Consider the following 20,169-nt stretch of genomic DNA (forward strand, 5'->3'; position numbering starts at 1 on the left):
TAAAAGCCTTCTTCACAAGCTTTCTTCTGTTACTTCCTTTATCTTTGAATTTAGATAAGAGATCCCAATTGTAAATTATTTTATTTCTTAACTAGAAAAAAATCTGATGTTTGTTTTTGTAAACAAAACTGATCAGTTAGATTTGGTTAGGTCAGAGCTATGGATTATAAGTAATCTTTGCTCACTACATCGTATATTTTCTAACCTTTAGGTTTGCATAAACTATAGTTGACCAACTTCTTGACAACAAAAATTGTTTTGCAAAAGAGTAATATTATAGGTAATCTTATCGGTAGAAAGCAGGTAAATATCAGTTATCATTTTACAAAAATCCACATTGTGCATTCCTAATTACTACCAATAAACCACTTAAAACCCAGTCTACTTCCATTTACTCCTTGTTTTGGGGACATTTCTGGTCTTGTCCACAAGTCTTTTGGGAATGAGTGGGCCATTGAATCTCAGAGATTCTAAACCTGAAATCTGACTTGTCTTTTAGCTTTTTGTACCTTGGTAAAACCCCCGGAGTTCTCAATAAGAGCCATACCTACATTTTGAGGGTAATTATGACTGAGAGAAGAAAATGGCTCCAAGAAACTCTCCCTCTGTTTCACTTCTTATTAACATAATAAACTCAATTAGGGTGATAAATATTGCTAAAATGTGATTATTGCAAAACGTCTAGAATCCCAAGACTATCTTATTTTTGGTTTGACCTCTTTTATATACAATGTGGTCTTTACATGCGCTTTTATTTACATTTGTAATCTTCCTCTCTCTTTCTCTGCAGGGCCCTACGCAGCTGACTTTAAAATCCTGCATCCGCCGGAAGACGGAGTCCATAGACAAGCGCTTCTGCTTCGACGTGGAAACCATCGAGAGGTAAGAGCCAACAAATCCGAGACGCTGAGAGATGAGGCAACACCGAGGCCTTGTGGGAGAAACAGGTTGGGGCGTTGAGGTGAACAGGTGGCTCACGAGGACAGAGTGTGAGGGCTAAATGGGCCGTAGCCCAAACTATCCCTAAGCAACGGGCACGGGCTGCAAACAGATGGCAAACTCTGATTTCAGGGGAAGCAACACAACAAGCTCATATTAATATAAGCAGACGGTTCAGTACAAAGTGCATTTGAAAAGATTCTTACGCCAAAGGCTGCTCCGACATATCATGAGGAAACACTCTACGTTTTTTTTTTTAAAAAGTGCTTCAAAGTGTTCCTGAGTGTTAAGCAACTTAATTTATGTCAATGAGGAGTTAGCTGATAAACTGAAGGTGGCAGTGCTGTCTAATGTAGATAATGCTGTCGGCTCCAGAGGTCCCTGAAGGGCTCCTGATGCTTTTAGATTACCTTTGACCTCCCGTAGAATGAGCTTATATTAATCATTTGCTTTTAATACTAGGCATTATTAGTTTGCTGTAATTGTCAAAATGTAAACATACGTTTTGTTTGGCTGTTCCAGATGTCATATTCAGGGAAATGACATCCAAGATTTTCAAAAAGAAATCAGGAAAAGCAGGAAATATCCACACGGCCCCTACAGATATCAGATCGCAGGAGGAGAAAGAGTTATTTTATCAAAGTTGTTGGACTTGAATGCATTTGGCAGGAAGAGCTCCAAACTTGAAGCACATTTGTCTGAGTTAACAATTGATTCAATAGTCCACAAGCTGGCAGCTGAATCCCTTGCTCCGCAGAAGACAGATTGCAACAATAGATTTTCATCATCTCTTCAAACTCGTCTATTCGTCTCCATTCGCCGCCTCCATCATTAACATATGGGATGTGATCAGTTACTTCAAAAGAAGTCCTGGTGTTTGTGTTATTTTGTCTAGCCTGTTTTTATGCTTGAGAAATAAGTGTAAGACTTGAAACTAAATGTTCACAATGCTCAGATACTGCAGCAGTTTGATTGAACAATTAATCACGGCCTTTGTCTCTTTTTAATGGCATTTGTTACTGTTTCCATAGATACACCCCCGTCACTTTCCAAGCTCTTACGGAGGGAGACAGGAAGTTGTGGATGGAGGCCATGGACGGAAAAGAGCCTGTGAGTTAACTTCTTGTTTCTTCTCAGTTTGGATGACTTACTGCTGCCAGTGAGATCTGCAGTGTGGAGTCTGCTCTAATGGCAGAGGCATGGCTACTGGCTGTTGTGCACACATCTACCACCGCCAGTTTCCATTTCCAATCAGTGGAGCAGAGTCTATCCAAACCCATGTTTTAAATAAATTTGCTTCCATGTTTCTGCTAGTTAAAACTGTAATTACACCTTTTTTGCTACAATTATCAAGATTAACCTCACTTGCTGATTTGTATTCACAATAACAGCTTCTGTTGAACCATGGAGAGAAAACTGGAACAAATGAGAAATGTTGTTTTGGTAGTTATATTCATCCTGTAATAAGAATATATAACAATATTCATTCTTATAGAACTTTTCAGTAATACGCATACATCACCATCAAAGGAAATTCAGAACAAAATCAATAGAAGAGTAAACAAGGAAAATAAACACATTTTCCTGCATTTCTACATTGCCTAACCTCCTGCATTAATTGAGATGCAAAATATTCATAGGTTGCTTTTTTTTTAAAGTGACCACTGTTTGGCTCCAAACACGATCTCTCCGTAAACGCTGTCTGTCTTCTGTAAGTTCCATTGTAATTCCATGATCACAGTTAAGCTACATGACACCTTTGTGTGGTCCGACTGTGATTGACAGATCAAGAATGAGAAGTTATTTTTTTAAGCTTCTAGTGCTTTCCAATAAAACAGAAAACATTTCAAGCACACAGCAAATGAACTAGCAACCCAGAACACAATATAAAACACAGAGTAAAACATAAAAGCAATTCTATAAAGTGAGTATGTAGAGGAATCAACATAACAGGTCAGATTTCGGCGAGGCCTCTCAAATCTTTGAAAGTAATAAATACTATTTTTAAATGAACCCCAGTTTCGGTAAAGCAGGATCTGTGTTTTGTTGTCGCATTTCCGAGCCCGAGTTAAAATCCTAGCAGCAGAGTTTGGGATGAGGGAGAGGGATGTTTTTGCCACAGAGCAAAAAATGCCTTGAGAGTCAACTGGTGATGATGGCGTGTATAACAATTCCCACATTTTTGGGATAAATGAATGGCCTGTCTTGGAACGTTTCTGAGGAAAAGAAAACAGGGTTGAATATTTGATTTGACATGCTTTTCTTAGCTGAGATTTTAGCCGTAAAGAACACCAATATTCATGTAATGCTGAATTATGGACTGATACGAACAACAATAACAGTTTGAATATGATAGATTTTATTGAGATCTACTAAACCAACTCAAATGGTGGTTTAAAAAAAGAAAAAAGACTTATATAAGGCAGTTTAAATGCAATAACCGGATTGCAGGGACTGGATGATGATACGTTTATTTTATTTTTTTAAATAGTCGGGTACCAAAATGAAATTGAATTATTGTGATGCATTTGCTCCACTATGGACACATTCATTTGCAAACACATACGCACATACACTGAATAAACTCCCAATGTCAGTTATGAAGATTGCCGTTCTATAAAAGAGATTTTTAAGACGAGATTTAAAAGCGGTAACAGTGTGAGGTGCTCTGATGCTCAGTGATCCAGAGCTTCTGTTTGTAACCCTGACTCTGGATCAGTTTGAAGACTGACAGACTGGCAGACTGCAGGGGCCTGTGGGGACAGCATCAGAGTTGGAATTGGATTCTGAGAGAGACTGGAAGCCCATTCAGAGACGCCAAAATCGGTGCGATGTGAGAGAATGGCTTTGTTTTTATTTGTAGCTGCTGATTTTGAATAAAGTGGAGAAGCTCTGAAGCTCAATTGTTAAGACACATAAACAAGGTATTATTAGTTGATGAGCCGGACAAAACTGAAGTTATTTTAGAGATATTCCTCAGTGAATACAAACACATATAGACTCAATTATTTACATGTTGGTGCAAATTACTATCCAGGGTAACACCAAGATCTGCTGTGACTGTTTAGAGACAGGATTAGGGCAAAGAGGAGATCTTCTGTCTTGTCAGAGTACAATATTTGTATATATAGAGACCTTTTCATTTATTTCATAAGCTATCACCTCAAAGTACATAGACAGAATGAAAAGAAAAGAACACGTACATTATTAATCTCTCAAGGAACATTTTCAATTTTCATAAAATACAAATACACACCTGCAAATAGAACCAAAATGCATGCATTCTATGGAGGGGGCCCTGCAATTGGGGATTCAGTGCCTTGCTCAAGGACATCTTATTAAGACACCTTATACACACCGTATTAAGTTTTTTTATGGTTTGTGTTGATTTGCAGTACATAAAGTATATTGTAATAATTTTCCCCTTAAAATGCATACAAACCTTATATATTATACACAAAAGCAAGGCGATAAATAGAGTCCTTAAGGCAGCTACAGCTATAAATATTGTTCTGAGGACATTAGGATGATCATGGTTAACCGGCACCTCTCCAGCTACCAGTCCACACGACATGTTTTTTGTCCGATGGGGCTTGAACCAGTGACCTAAGCATGGTCCCTACACACCAGGGGTGTCAAACTCAAATACACAGTGGGCCAAAATAAAAAGATGGGTACTAGTCGAGGGCCGGACTGGTTCAATGTTTATTGCAAAACGTATTGAAATGAACTTATTGCACATATTAAACCTGGAACTAACAAAGCTTAAATGATTGCCTATAAAAACAACATTAAACATTAAATAATCAGTTGCATTCCTTTCTTATGGCTCTATCTGCAGATTTTCCGGAGTAATTTCTTATGATTACATTTTCCCACAGGCCCACAGCAGCTTCAAAAAAACTATTTCCCTCAAAGAAAAAACCAAACATGCCCTGTTGTCTCAAGAAAGAAAGTACAGAAGGAAACATCCATGTAAACTCAGTGTGCTGCTCTGTGATGCTAGTTCAAGCCAGATACTTGGCATCTCATCTTGGGTGCAAGTTCATCAATGTTTGGGGTCAGGCTCTGAGCTGAGGAAATCCTCAGGATTGAGTGAAGGTGTGTGTGCAATATACCGGCGGGCCAGATCTAATAGTAATTAAAAATTATCCTGCGGGCCGAAATTAAATCCACCAAGGGCCTGATTTGGCCCCCGGGCCTTGAGTTTGACACATGTGCTACAGACTGTGCCCTTCTAGAAGAATTCACTTTTAGTTCCAGGCCAGGTAGGCTACTTACAACGTTTATTATTAGGTTGCAGGTTTTGCATGTCCTAATGTAGCCTTTTGAGGGTGCATCTTTTTACTTCAGCCTGATGTGTTGCATCTCTTCTCTGAGGGTTTATGTTTGAGCCAGTCTTTTGTTTTTGTAAAAAATACCAAATATTGTCACTCAATCGCGACCTCTGTAGTCAAGAGATTATTAAAGACTACATTTCCCAGCGTCTTGAGAGACACAGATATATAACCTGTGTTGAAGACTCTGTCGAGACACAGTTTTTATATTACACAACATAATGGGAAGAAAGGGGATCTGAGTTGTTTATCATTTTATTTGAGTTTTGCCTCTTTTGTCTTGATTTGTTCTACTATTGTATAGGTGTACATTGGCACAACATCAACACATCATCGTGAGCCAAACAAGTGAAATTCAAAAGTCAAATATTGAAAGATAGCACGTTAGAACTGTCTGTTTCAGGCGTCTAATGGCTTGATGGAAACTAAGAAGGAAATCGAGACATTTATTCTGAATTTAGCATCTAGCTAATAGAGAGGAGAATGCAATGAATACAGTTTTGGGATATCCAGCTTTTTATCTCATACAGGCAGGCAGTTGTGTAGTGAAGCCAATCTACTGAATCTAGAAATGACAGCTTACATGTGTAATTTGTTTCTCACAGCAGGATGTAGGTAGGCACAGGTGATGTCATTATGAATTGTCTATTACAGATGTGTGAAATGGCACATGTTGCCTTTTGTGTACCGCTCAATAATGGCACCCTACAGCATGGCTTCCTCTTCCCTTGCCCCTAATCATTTTCAGGTGTTAATGGAAGCCTCTATGAAAGTAAAAACTGCCAAATGATCAGACAAACCCTGCTGCTCCCACATTCCTTTCTGTATTCAGCAGTGAAGAAACAAGACGTTGTCAGTTCCTCTTTTGGTTGTAGCTTCAAACGCTTTTGTTTATTGGCTGCTTCTGTCATATTGGATGGTTTAGGTTTATTGAGGGTTGTCGTGTATGCAAAACCTTTAGACCAGTCACTGCCAGAGGATGTGAAAATAACAGAAGGCACACTTTTCGGTTCCTGTGCAACTTCCCTATTGACTTCTTCTTAAGTTTCACAAGGCGTTTTCCATTCACCCTGCCCATATATTGTGAAGCAGAAAGTTCCAGTGCTCTGCTGCCAGGTCTATACAAAGATCATCTCTGCAGTTGGAGTCATCTCCACTGCCACACACACTCTTTTACAACTATATTATACTTTGGATGCCTCTAGCATTTTGAAAAGCTGAAATATACATGGGCACTCTCTTTGGCATGGAGGTGCAGCATTTCCATGCTTACTGTTATGTGTTTCAACCTGTCTCTGTTCCCTTGAAACGTCCTCATACTCGGCTGCCTTTAGTTCATCGTTTTCGCCCTGCTCTGAAAGCATTTTGCTCTTCTTTTACTTTTTCCATCTTACACTTATTGACTTGCATGCTAGCAACAAAACTATTTAACAGGAAGTGTATTCAAAAATAAATCAATTGTAGTAATTCTGCTAGAAAGAAATCAAAAATATTCACTGCTTCCTGCAGTTCTTTATGTGTGATAATATTTGTGGCTTTAAAGGGGCCCTATTGTGCTTTTCTGGGTTTTCACTCTCCTGTAGTGTGTTATATAGGCATTTTTTTTGTTAATGGTTTGCAAAGGCTAAAATCCCAAAGTTCCTTCCAGAGGGAGTTTCTCAACCACTCGCGTGTTCTTCTGCAACATGGTGACATCCACACTTGCACCTCTATTGGCTAGAGCTTCAACACCTTGTAATGGGGTGATAGGCTTAAGGCCCTGACACACCAAACTGACACCAAAGAACACGTTCCGACGGAACACGACTGTTGTGTCGCTTCATGTCTCCTGCTTCTTGGCCAACAGTCGCACTGGAACACAACGCAAAGACTTTAGCCAACGGCCAAGTAGCACGTACGAACTGCGCATGCGTGAGTGGCAATAACTCTCCTTACCAGCAGGCGGCGGTAGTGTGTATTCGTCATTCAAAAGAGGCAACAACCGGAAGACAGAGAAGAAGAACAGACTCAGTGATATAAACAAACATCAAATAGCTGAAGACAGTTAGCTGGTCCATTAGTCCTTAAGTTTGTCTTTTGGAAAAATATTAACATTTCCAAGCCAATATGACAAACACAATACGTCACATACAGATAGATCACTTGGACCCACTTTGTGCACTTTCCAATGGAATGTAATAAGATAAAAGTGCATCCTCTCCAAAAGTGCCAAAAGAAAAAAAAAAAAGGTTTTCTTAACTGAGTGACGGCTTTATACAGTTTTGACGGTGGGTAAATAAATGATCTGATCTAGCTTCATCATTTTTGCATAAATAGGTCATATTAGTCAGTTTTTCATCATACCTTCCATGTGATCTTTATTGTTTATTAAAAGTTACTAATTGCCAAGTGAAAATGCTAAAACAGAACACATTAGATAGATTTAAAAGATAGTGAGTGATTTTATCCCTAAACAAATCACGGACTGTGGTAATAACAGGGTGTGATGTTGAGGTTTAAACCTGTGACAACAAGCACTCATCCCGGGTGTTAGTCCTCGAACAAGCCTCTACTGTCCTGTCCCAGCTGCTCTGAGCGGGCCTGACCTCAGACACCCATCAGTGGGGAGGAACAAAACCAAAACAGTTTCAGCTGTGTTGGGGGAAGAATAAGACAATGCTTTGATATCAAAATGTTGCACGTCCTGAGTAGTCAATTCCTTTCATTTGTTTGATGTTTTTGATCCCGGAATAACCTTTTATTTTTCCTCCACCTGCATATTTTTTCTCTTTGTTTATATTTTTTATGCAATTTTTGAATTTGTTTAACGTTTACTTTTAGATGCCATTGGAATTAAACGGTTTATAAAACATATTAACCTTACTAACCTTAATACTTTAGACATGTTACAAAGTGATAATGGGAACACACTTTAATTTGAATCATGTTAATAGCACTCTTTTTAACTCTGGGTCATTTTATTAAAATTGCATTTGGACTCAACGAGACATATTTATATTTTTCTATTATTTGATCATTCAAGCAAACAAACAGTAGCTAGGCTTTCAAAGTCCCCATCAATTTAGATAAAAGCTAACTTTAAAAAGAAAAAAACGTACAATCCTATCAGAGTTTCTATTAGCCAAAAGCTAACATTGGTGGGAGTAATGGACATGAGATACTTTTTTTATTGGCTGAAATAGTCCCCATCTGTAGAAAATCACTTTCCAAATCTTTTTAACTTATAGCAAATTATTTCATTGCCCCCCTGAAAGTATGCTGGTGTCCCCACTCTGAGAATCCATGCCATTACTTATTTGGGAAGCTATCTAGAGTTGTTTTCAGTTTCCTCCTGCCAGCATGAAATGTGTCTCTCATTTTTAGTCTGAAGAAAAACGTGTTCATTAATCAAGCTGAAGACCAGCATAGATATTTTCCAGATGTTTCTCAGACTTCATTTTGTTTTGACATCTTTAGTTTTTTTTCCATTTCAGATCTATAATTCCCCAATTCACAATCAAGCTGAAAGTAAGTCAGTCATCACTCCCTGTATTCGCTGTGATGTTGATGAATGTACACAGTGATACATTGATGTCTCACGTTTAATCTCATGTCAAATAAAAGATGTCTGCTGTTAAATCTGCTTTCTCTTTCTCTTACTTCCACAGTGGAACTGAATGAAACAGGATTCAAGTTTGTGCGAAAGTGCATCAACTACATTGAAACAAAAGGTGAATTCTCCTTTTTGACATTAATTCCAGTGTTCTTTAACTCTGTTAGTGTGCCTACTTGCCCTGAAGGGGGCGCAGTTAAGTCATGGTTGCATAGTCTTGATGCCAAAACCTGCAGGCTAAACTCAGGGGATAAATGTCCTCTCTTACAATACTCAAAGTTTAAAATAATAGTGTATTTCACATTGTACAGAATTTTTATGATCACATCTTTAAAAAAGCCCCTCTCTCCGTGCATGCTAACACAAGTTAAATCCCAATAACTTAATTCTACCTTGACGTATAATTCTACAGTCCCTATCTGCTTGTTCAGTGGAGTGATTCATCTCATAGGAATGAAGTGGAGTGTCCAAGTCCTAAACATGAAATTTGCCTCATGATCCACAGATGGCACCATATTCAGATGAGGGCATTCTCAATCAGGCAGGAACATCTGTATCATAATAATGGCTCCTGTAGTAGGCCATGCAGAGACACATGTTGTACATTTCCACTGCTCTGTATGTGTCCAGCTGTTTCTTTTTACCTCCCCCTCTCCTCTTTCTAGGCATTTCACAAGAAGGAGTATACCGAACAGTTGGCAGCAACATCCAAGTGCAGAAGCTTTTAAATGCCTTCTTTGGTAAGAGAATAAGCCTGTAAAGTTGAAACACCTTTACATCTGTCCATTCACTGTGTGCCTTCCCTTGGGCTCGTAATTCTCCGTTAAACAGATCAGGTTCTGCCACTTTGTAAAGCTTGTCTTTATTAATGACAAGGAATTTTCAGCCAGTCGATGAAAGGTGCCAATTGTAGAAGAACAATCACTCATGTCTCTGTTCATTTCAGCTCGACATTGCCTTATAGAGATTTGTAATCATTGCTTTCATTTTCCCAAACTTCATTTTTGATTCGCAACCCCTCCTCTTTCATGACATGTATTCAGCCCCAACAGGCAGCTGTTTTCTATTTTCAGTAAACAGCAACTGTTTGAAATGAGCAGCTAGCTCCCTGGTGAACATAGTGGATAAAAGAAGTGGACGGAAGGGGTCTGAAAATTAATGTCAAAGTGGTTCAAACCGTCTGTCGTTCCAGTGGCCAGCAGGGGGCGACTCCACAATTTGCATAAAGAAGCCAGATTGTGTAGAAGTGTATGAGAAAATGACTCTACTTCTCGCTTGATTAATTACCTCAGTAAATATTTCTAAATGCGTTTTTGTTTAAATTGCTAGTTTCAAGTATTCTTCTGAAACGTAATGGAATTTAGCCATTGTTAATGTTATAATTTACCCCTGATTTTCCTATTGTGACATGGCTTTTCTTTTATTTCTTTAAACTGCAATTACTGTATGTGTATTGAATTCATGGCCTCACGTGGCTTATTGTTAAACTGGTTTTCAGTGTTTTCTACAACATTTTATAGTTTTAACTTGCAATGTTTTTCTGCGTGTTTGTTTGGATTTGCTCCTTCACAGACCCCACACACCCAGGAGACGTGGATTTCCACAGCAGTGAAATGGATGTTAAAACAATCACAAGTGCACTGAAGTTTTATCTGCGGTACGTTTGTGTGTGAGAAGATGCATGCGGGCAGGAGACACAAAGTCAATGTGTGAAAAATGCTGTATAGTTCTAGGTGTATGGTTGTGCTCTACCGACGTAGTTTTCTTTCTATAAGATATATTACATCAGACTATAGTTATGGTTATTAATACATTTTAATTACATTTTTTAATGCCGATCTTAATCCAGATGAAGACCAATCTTTTGTTCTTAATATAGCAAATGCGTGCTGGACTCTGTCCTTTCTGTGGTAGTAGTGCAAAAGGTGAATCTTGATGTTTTTCTTGGTGTTTGAAGTAGTGACTTATATTTCATTGTGGCCTTGCACTGTTTTACGAGTGGTGTATTCTTTCTGCAGGAGCTTGTCTGAACCTCTGATGACCTACAGTCTGCACAGAGACCTCATATGTGCTGCAAGTAAGACACATGTTGGCCCTAAGATTAGGCAGCTTGGTTTGCGTGTTCATGTTTTATTGGTCTCTATTTTCAACTCTCCTTTGGAATCTAGACCAACCAATAAAACTTGATGGCATGCAACAGGAACAGGGGAAATAGTTCCCTATTAAACGCATGCTCATTCATTTTTTGCAAAAATAAAAGAAGATCAAGTTATATATGCATTGATCACACTGTTTTGGGATAGCCTAATTATTTTTGTTTTAAGTAATGTTTAAGTGAAGTTTTTCTGAGCTTTATTGACTCTTGGGTGATTTAATCTGTAAATTATTTGATAGATGCAGATTTCGATTTTATATCATGGTTGCAATAATGATTATTGTTTATAGTTTAATCAATTACTTGTCCGATCTATAAAATGCCTGAAAACAGTCAAAACAATATTTCCCAATATTTAGTTTAGTTTAAAATCATAGATGAGTAAAGAAACCAGAAAATACTGACATTTAAAAGCTGTAGTCAAAGAATGTTTACTTATTTTTGACAGCTATTGACAGCTTGTGACATACCAGTTGACTAATATATAATTTTTTAAGTACTATTTCAAAATTCTAACAAAATCTATATCAGACTGGAAGTCACTAAAATAAATCGGAGTCCTCTGCTCCTCTAAATCCATCTCACAAAGTCGCTGTAAAACAACACGATGACTTTATTAGCCTCAGCCTCATTCCGTCAGGATGTTCTGAAACAAATGTTGGCTTGTGTTTCCTAAGAAAGTTGAATAGGGCCTCCTCATTTTATTGCTTATTATCCGGGCCAGAGGTTGATTTGGAGACTTAATTTGTTTCCTCTCTGTCATGCCTTTGCAATGCATCGCTCTGCCCTTATCCATATATTGTTTGAACCAGATATTTTTATATATAACTGAATCATTTCTGTTCAAATATTTTTGATAATCCAGACATTTTATTAAAAGAACCATTATATAAATGACATTCTTTACTACATACATTTTGTATATGTTTATGATTTAGGGGTGATGCAGGTAAACTTTTAAATGTTATGGTTTGTATATATATGCTGTTCTTTTATTAAGTAATTGTGTGTTGTCTTTGTAACACAGAGTCCGATAATCTTGATACTCGGCTGAGTGAGATTCATTCTCTTTCCTACAAACTGCCAGAGAAGAATCGGGAGATGGTGGAGATGCTTATCAAACACTTGATCAAGTAAGTGCTAGTTTAAAAAAACGTTTACTACCCCAATAGGACCTTTTGCTGTATTTCTGAAAGGATCTAGGATGATGTGACACTGCCTTCCTCCAGAGTTTTATTCTTTTTTATTCAACAAAATAATGTTTGTCCACAGTGTGTGCAGTCACAGTGACGAGAATCGGATGACCCCTTCAAACATGGCGGTTATCTTCGGCCCCACGCTGATGAGAGCACAGGAGGAGACTGTGGCGGCCATGTTGGATATCAAGTTCCAAAATATCGTCGTTGAAATCCTGATTGAAAACTGCAAAAAGGTACTTTGAAGAGAATGCAACTTTTGTTCGGTCTGAGACAAAAAGAGTAACACCCTTGTGTGTGATTCCCTTTGTACTACTTAAAGGGAATTGTTGACTGTTTTAGGAAATGAGTATATTTGCCTACCTGCTGACAGTTAAATAAGAAGATTGATAGCATTCATGTCTGTAAATAATGGCAGAAGCTAACTCACTTGCACAAGGACTGAAAACAGATGTAAACAGCTGTCTTAGCTCTGTCAAAATGTTTTAATCCACATCCAGCTCCTCTGAAGCTCACTTATCAACACATGTTGTACTTGTTTGGTTACTGCATGCAAAACAGGAAGTTGATACATTTTGAGGCCATAGATAATTGTTCCCGGCCAAAAAAAGGTCTATCACATAACCCCAGTAAAATTCCAAATTGATGTTTTACACTTTTGTAACGCACTATACAAATATAATACAACAACGTCAATGGTTTGAGCCAGGCTAGCTGTTTCCAGTCTTTATGCTAAAATAAGCTAGCTATACTAATACTACTTACACACAGAGAAATGTTAGAAATAGTGACAATGTTATAACTATGGGTAAGTAGGACAATATTGCTTCTGTTTAAATTCCTCCTGACTAAAATTGTTTAATCAGTCTATTTCCCAAATTGTACAAAAATGTAATACTTCCTAATCTAATTTGGTGCGGCAGAAGCATGTGTTAGCCCGGTCACTAGGTAACTCATTTGGTATCCGTACAGAGTCTGTGTTTTCTGCTCCTTCTAATGTATATAAACATGTGTTACTTTGGTTATTTCAGTAGCCACTAAACACGTCTCACAGCAACAATTTTATTTTTGTGATTATAGATCTTCAGCTATGTGCCGGAGGACAGCACTGCCCCCCCAGTCCCTCCCCCACGCATCACCCCGAGGAAGCGGCAACCCATCACCATCTCGAAGCGGCCACCTCGTGTTTTTCAAGCTCTTAGTCACGACCACTTTCACACTGAGAGTAATTATTAGCCTCCCCTGCCTTCACTGTCATCATCATCCTCATCGTTATCCCACGTTATCCCAGTGTACAGTCATTATATTTACTGTTTATATTCTTAACATTTTCTGAACATTTTAAATGTACTGTAGTGTTTTCCTGTGTCCATCAAATACCATTCAAAAAAAAAAAGTCACATATTATTTCTAAACATGAAGTACTTTGTCAAATCAAAATCCAATTTATTCTGTCTTAATTTTTCATTTATTGTTTATGGATTTGGTGCTTTTATTTCAAGTACAAATACACTTATATCAACTCTACTTTTTTTTTAAATGTATTTGTGTGTCTGTTCCATTTCACCTGGAAACAAAAAGGTCATATGGTGGTTCACGATCACAAAGCAAGATTTTGGCCATAACATAATAATAAAAAATACCAAAAATTATACACGGATGCATTTAAGACTATTTGATAAAGTGATGACCTTGACAGACGTGGATGTAAACTGCCTCTTGAATGTGAAGCATTGGCATAATACTGTGAGGCGGTGATTTTGATCCTACATTAGTATTTGTCTTTCAAGGCTTCTGACTAAATCGTATAATTTTCTGTCTGTCAGAACCCCTCATTAAGTGGGTGTGTCTCCTTCCTCTCATACCCTGTCGCTGAAACATTTGGCACCATTAGCTTGTCCTTTTTGCATTGGTTACACATTTGGAATTGGCATATCTTTGTTTTCTACTTAAGTTAACCAAAGAATTCAACTAGATCCAAACATGTGTTACCAGTTTAATGCTGGATGAATCTGACCTTCAGTGTATTCTACCTGTTTCTTTTCTCACACATTGAACATAATTTGAATTCATTCATAAAGGAAAACATTAACATTTGGCTGAAAGTTACTGAACTGTTTTAACAAGAACATCCCATTCTCTATCTCAATGTTTGGCTGTCCACCTTGCATGAATAAGTGTGTTTCCTTTACAACAGATGGCCAGAATGACAGCCCTATTGCAGCTGTGGATGTCTCCACCAACCCCGTCCCCCTGCAGAGGTCAAGACCCCTGGGCTGTGCTCCGCAGCTCCCCAGAGATCCCCCTCCCAGACTGGCGCTGATGCCCAGGCCAGGCAGCCGTCAGGACAAACACTCAGAGCCCGACGCTGGCAGGATAGACGACACAAGACAAAGGCCCGATTCTTCTGCGGCGGCAAATGGGGAGTCTGGGGTCTATGTGAGCAGAGAACCCTCGTTCCAGGGCAGAAAACTACCTACCAAAGGCATGCCAGCCAACAGAGAAGGTAGGATTTAGGAATAAAGCCTTCTGTCTTTTGGTTTGCCAAGACATGAACATGAAATGTTGTCAGCAAACTGAGAACTTGTGTCTGCTTGTTTGTCATGTGGATTCATCCAGTCCTTTTAAAGTCATTCTGATCTTTTCTAATTTCATTTGAGCAAGTAGTTCCATTGTGATACGTGATATCTTCTGCCAGGCAGTCCTGATTGAGTCATGTCTATGATGCATTATGAACTGATACTTCTAATGAGTTGTAATCTGCTTATAGCACTGTGTAGCTGTAGTTATGTTAAATAATGTTATAGAAACAAATAAGGTCAAGTGCACAACCACCTCATAGTTGCTGCCGCCTCACTGACTGCTTTAGCATTTTCATTTAATCGTTTATTTGGCAGGGACAATGCACAGTAATGAACACTTAAAACATTCAAATGTATCAAGCGTAACAGTGCCAGATTTAGCTTTGAGCTAATTTCCATCCGCAGTCCCTCACATAAAACATTTAAGAAAATTACATTTTACAAACATACAGTAGCAAAAACAAAATACATGATGTGCAAAAGGTGCAAAAGAGCAAGAGCAGCATACACAAGTATTTAAGACATGGTAATACAATATAGCAGCAACGACATATAAAGTGCAAGAGAAGATACAAGAGCTACCTTAAAGGTGACCTATCATGCAAAATGCACGTTTGTACGTCTTTTATACATGAATATGTGTCCCCAGTGTTCCAGGGAACTCACCAAGTGTCAGAAAACACAACCCTCTCTATTTTCCTCCATACCCAAATCTCTTAAAAAGGGGCTACAATGGATCTGATACAGACTGATCCAGATTTGAACACTTCTATGACGTCACAGAAGTGGCGCTACGGTTATTGGTCCAACTCCACCAATCAGGAGGAGACAGCCACGGACATTGCCGTTCAAAAGCGCTGGAGATGCTGTAGTACATATGCCAGGCCTGTAGATGGTGCTGTTCTCACAGAATCAGCCCATGCAAAGACAGTGTTAAATTGAGTCCATGTAAACATTTATAAATAAAGCACATACTTTTAAAAGACTTAAAATTGTCAAAGCTCAATAAATGGTGTTTTTCAAGGATGGTACAGTGGTGGTACGAATTTGGCTTTCTGTCAAACACCTTGATAGCTCTCTTGTACAGCTGTTCTATGGGTTTCGATTTGTGGCACAAACGACCAGTTTGTAAAACAGTATTCATTATGGCGTTTTGTCATCCCCATAATGCATTATTATGTTTTTATATAATCATTTATAACTAATTATAGCGGCTATGAGTAACTCGGTGGCCATTGTTTTCTTTAAATTAAGTAAAAATGAATGCTCACATGTGTTTTTCCCAACCACAGAATGAATGTATCACACTATAATGCAATATAACATCATTTATAAAGCATTATAACTCAAATGATGGGAGCTATGACACACTATGATCCTTGCAACAACAAAAAGTAAATGCTTCACATTTTAAGATACTTGACCTTAAAAGTCATTATAAAATGCTGTTTAAGGGTGATTGTTATAAAGAATTATTAAGATTGATAGACATTTTAATTTATTTAGTGCTACAAGCCGACTAGAACACATTTGAGTGGGTTTATAATACTTCGTATACATTGCATCATATCAAGTTTGACCAAAGTGTCATAGTACAATCTGGGAAAAATAACATCACAAAGAAATACCTAAATACAACAAGAGATGGAAAACATAGGGATAAGATGTGCAAATATTGGCACTTTTTGAATTGTTGGCTGTAGAAATAGTGGTCTCAGTTGTGTGGCTGTCCCACCTGTTCACCCTTGCTTTCAGTGGGAAGTGATCTGCCGTTGGTTTTCTTCCTTTTCATTTATTTTCAAATGAATAAAGTCTGGGGGGGAGGGGTGTGTGGGAGACAAACTCCCTCTGGAGGGAACACATACATGTTAGCCTTTGCAGACCATTTACATGCAAAACAACATATATCACACACTACAGGAAAGAGAAAACCCCAGAAGCATAATGGGGACCCTGTGATCTGAAAAAATATTGTTTTTTTTCAGCAGATTTCGATGGTCTGATCAGGACAAGGTCCGCAGGGGGTCCCATTTGCAGACCCCCCGTTAGGCCTCCTGAGCCCCCCTCCAGATGCCCTGCTTCACTAAAGATCCCGAGTGCAGCCAGCAGCGAGGCCCCATCCTAGTAAGTGCTCCTTACATCCTAAAGTCTGTCTCCACCTGAGCTGTCCCTATTTGAGCCCGAACCTGTCCTCAAGGATCCCATCCGAGAATGTTACGTTCTTATTCACTTCTATCATTCCAGACTTTCTGACAAGACCCTTTATCTATTTTATTCCATTTAGAATGGACTAGTTGTAAATGAAAGCGGTCTCTTGTAGTGATAAATATAAAGAGAGTTATCACCTGATACGGCAGTTCTTCAAATCTCTACAGAGCAGCCTTCACTCCCTTCACCCACAAAAGCTGCTGATCAGCTCAGTTAAAGCTCCCTTATCAACCCCTTGCTTTGATCTATAGTCAAAGAATGCTAGTGAGGTGCATGCATCATCTCCTCTGTCTTGAGAACATGAGCTTTGAAGGGATGATTCTCAAAAGGAGGCGTGGGGAGTGGCTCGTTATTTTCATCTCTAAAGTAACAGACAGAGAATCAGCACTTTGGAAACAGGGCTGAAACAGAGGGGATTATGGGATGCTGCAGTGATCTGTTTGGTGTTTGGAGCCAAACACTTCAGAGACATGTTTTGTATATATCTGGGAACTATAATATATTGATGAAATACAGTAAAACAGAGGACCTTTAAGTTCTGGTTCAACATCATATTCAAACACACCAAGCTGCTGGTCTCTGTGTTAAAAGCTCTAAAATAAACACTGTACACAACCCTGCAAAGTAAACTATTGGCTCTTTGATATAATATTCTAAAAGAATGATAATCTCAAATAATACATATGTATTTTTAAATAACATAGATACAGTATATAAATATATTTGATTACATTTTGTATACATAAATGTTTTATATCGTTATATTTATTACAAAATAAAAAATAAATGCTTTTCCTTATATTTTTCTTTTGGTTCAATTGTTATTTTTATTAGTTTTTTTTCACAAGTACAGTGTACATTACAATACATTTCTGTCAATGCCCCACAGTTAGCCAAGAGGCTATTTTTCATCTGTAGTCCCTGGACAGATGTTCTAAGGTCCCCCTAAAAACAAATGATGTTTAAAATAACAAGTCAATGAATTTAACAAAGATACTCACATATAAGTTGAATTATAAACATGCAATACTACAAACATGTCTGTTTTTTTTTTCCGCAGTGTTGCCTCTAAAACCAAGTTTTTTGAGAATGCCTCCAGGCATGGCACCAGGTATGTAACAGCCACTTCTTCTGTTTGTCTTTACTCTAGTTTGTCCTTTTCTTTAGGTCAGGACAACAGTACAGTTGATAATAACTCAACAAAAGAGTCAGACTCACAATGACGTAATTCTGGAGATAGAAACACACAAGTCATCTTTTATGATTTGCTTGGATGGTCCAATTTAGGATCCCTGTTGCACTCCTGCACACACAGTGATGGAAATGAGTGGGAAGAATGTGAGGGAGTTTCATCAAAGAGAGTTTATCTTTGTCTCAGTTAAACAATATTACAGATTCATTATTTTACAACTGTGTAATACGGACATTGGGTAGACAAATGTGGATAGGTGTCAGCCCTCTGAAGAAAAATTAGTTTTTTTACAAATAGATAAAACAAATGGCAATAAGATTTCCTTTCTTTTAATATCACAGTACTGCAATGACTCAGGCATTGGTCACAGTCTGACATTTTTGGACCTTTAGGCAGATCCCGGGCTGTCTGGTGTTTGAGCTGAAACCAAAAATTTAATCTATAATTGACTTCTTCTCTAATTTAGCCCGCCGGCTTCTCCATCCTCATCAACAAGTTCAAATGGGAAATAGAGGTGAGATGTTTCTGGCATTGTGTCGGATCTAACAGCATTAATGCGAACAGTGTACCTGTGTATAAAAGGCATCTGTTTTAAATGTCTTTTTTCGTACTTGACACAAACTTTTGGCTTTTTTTCCTCAGAATTAAAGTTGACGAGTTTTGGACCACATCATGTGACTTCTGCATGTGCTGCTGGGTGCTGATCCAGCTGGAGGGAGTCATCACCAGCACTCTGAGGAAGTGGCTCTTAGGAACTGAGAGTGGTGTGTAATGCAACAAAGAAGCAAAGGGAATTTAGAATGAGCTTGCAAAGTAATCCTCTCAGTGTTTGATTATTATTCCAAAGTTAGGATGGAGTAATATTATTGTTTTCCCCACGTTTCATGCCACTTTACAATTGTGTCAAATAACATTACAGTTTTTTGTTATTTTACAGTGTTAATGGAAGGAAACTAATGGTTACAGCTTACTTAGACTATATGATTAAGTAAGTTTAATTTGAAAATGCAAAAATTATTCTTAATATTAACTTTTAGATTTTATGAATATTGACCATGTAGTGGTCTGTCAAGAAGCAATGGAGTAATTACTCCTTTCAAAGCTATTTTAGTCTTTTAAAATAATATTTAGATTTAATTATGTGTGTCATTCAGCCATAAGTCACTTTTTAAGAGGCATTACAAAAAGTATTTTGCTACACACTGAGTGTAGTTTGAATTTACACAAACTAGTGTACATTCCCTTAATTCTGACTCAGGGGAGTTTACCTTCTTCTGTTGCAACTCAAATCAATTGTTGGAGAAACAAAAAATGTGAATTAAGAATTTGTTACAATATGTATAAAATAACACTCCATAGTTTTATTTGTTTCCGAAATTATAATGTTAATTTTACTGTTTTTTTATAACCACACTTGAAAACTCTGGTTAGGTTTTTTTTTCACCTTGGAAAATAAACATGAAAAGTTTTAACATGACTCGTGAGTATTATTGCATGCTGTTTTTACATTGAAATCAATTTCACATTTATTACCATTTACTTTGACTGTATGTGTTCTGTTTGGGGTGATTGAAGAGTACATTAACATAACACATTTTCTTTGGAGAACAATCCTATCTTTGTGGTGTTAATTGCTCTCCAATACAACTTGGTGTCAGACGAATTTTTTCGCCAATTAAAGCTAATAAATGTGTTGTGTACAAACTAAGAGTGCAAGAAGAGTTTGCAAAGTTACAACCTTAAGAAAATGTAAGTACGGTCTCCGTCAAGTTTCCTGGGCTTTTTGTGCGTATTCCCCACTTGAAAGGGATGAGGCCTCTACCGGACTTTGGGAACAGGATTTCACTCCAGTGACACAGCTACTTTTTATTTTGATTTAGAAGTTCACTTTATGCAGGTGAAAAACCTTTGAAAACAAAAGAGAACATTTTAGAATTTGTAAGTTGATCACATAAATCATGTAAACAA

At 37.9% G+C, this 20,169-nt stretch overlaps 1 protein-coding gene across 1 annotated transcript in view; it reads left to right on the plus strand.

Annotated features, from left to right (window-relative positions):
* Nucleotides 1-19,673, plus strand: part of ophn1 (oligophrenin 1) — a 28,079-nt gene extending 8,406 nt beyond the window's left edge. Inside the window, exons 10-24 of the mRNA XM_010781876.1 lie at nt 791-882; nt 1,971-2,049; nt 8,750-8,783; nt 8,924-8,986; nt 9,534-9,608; nt 10,441-10,525; nt 10,887-10,945; nt 12,051-12,156; nt 12,296-12,455; nt 13,300-13,444; nt 14,417-14,725; nt 16,787-16,925; nt 18,070-18,120; nt 18,668-18,715; nt 18,844-19,673. Of these exons, the coding sequence (XP_010780178.1) occupies nt 791-882; nt 1,971-2,049; nt 8,750-8,783; nt 8,924-8,986; nt 9,534-9,608; nt 10,441-10,525; nt 10,887-10,945; nt 12,051-12,156; nt 12,296-12,455; nt 13,300-13,444; nt 14,417-14,725; nt 16,787-16,925; nt 18,070-18,120; nt 18,668-18,713 (1,443 nt within the window). The 3' untranslated portion in view covers nt 18,714-18,715; nt 18,844-19,673. The remainder of the gene's footprint in view (nt 1-790; nt 883-1,970; nt 2,050-8,749; nt 8,784-8,923; nt 8,987-9,533; nt 9,609-10,440; nt 10,526-10,886; nt 10,946-12,050; nt 12,157-12,295; nt 12,456-13,299; nt 13,445-14,416; nt 14,726-16,786; nt 16,926-18,069; nt 18,121-18,667; nt 18,716-18,843) is intronic.
* The last annotated feature ends 496 nt before the right edge of the window (nt 19,674-20,169 follow it).

The sequence above is a fragment of the Notothenia coriiceps genome, unplaced genomic scaffold (genome assembly GCF_000735185.1).
Source record: "Notothenia coriiceps isolate Sejong01 unplaced genomic scaffold, NC01 NC01_scaffold00023624, whole genome shotgun sequence".
NCBI lineage: Eukaryota > Metazoa > Chordata > Actinopteri > Perciformes > Nototheniidae > Notothenia > Notothenia coriiceps.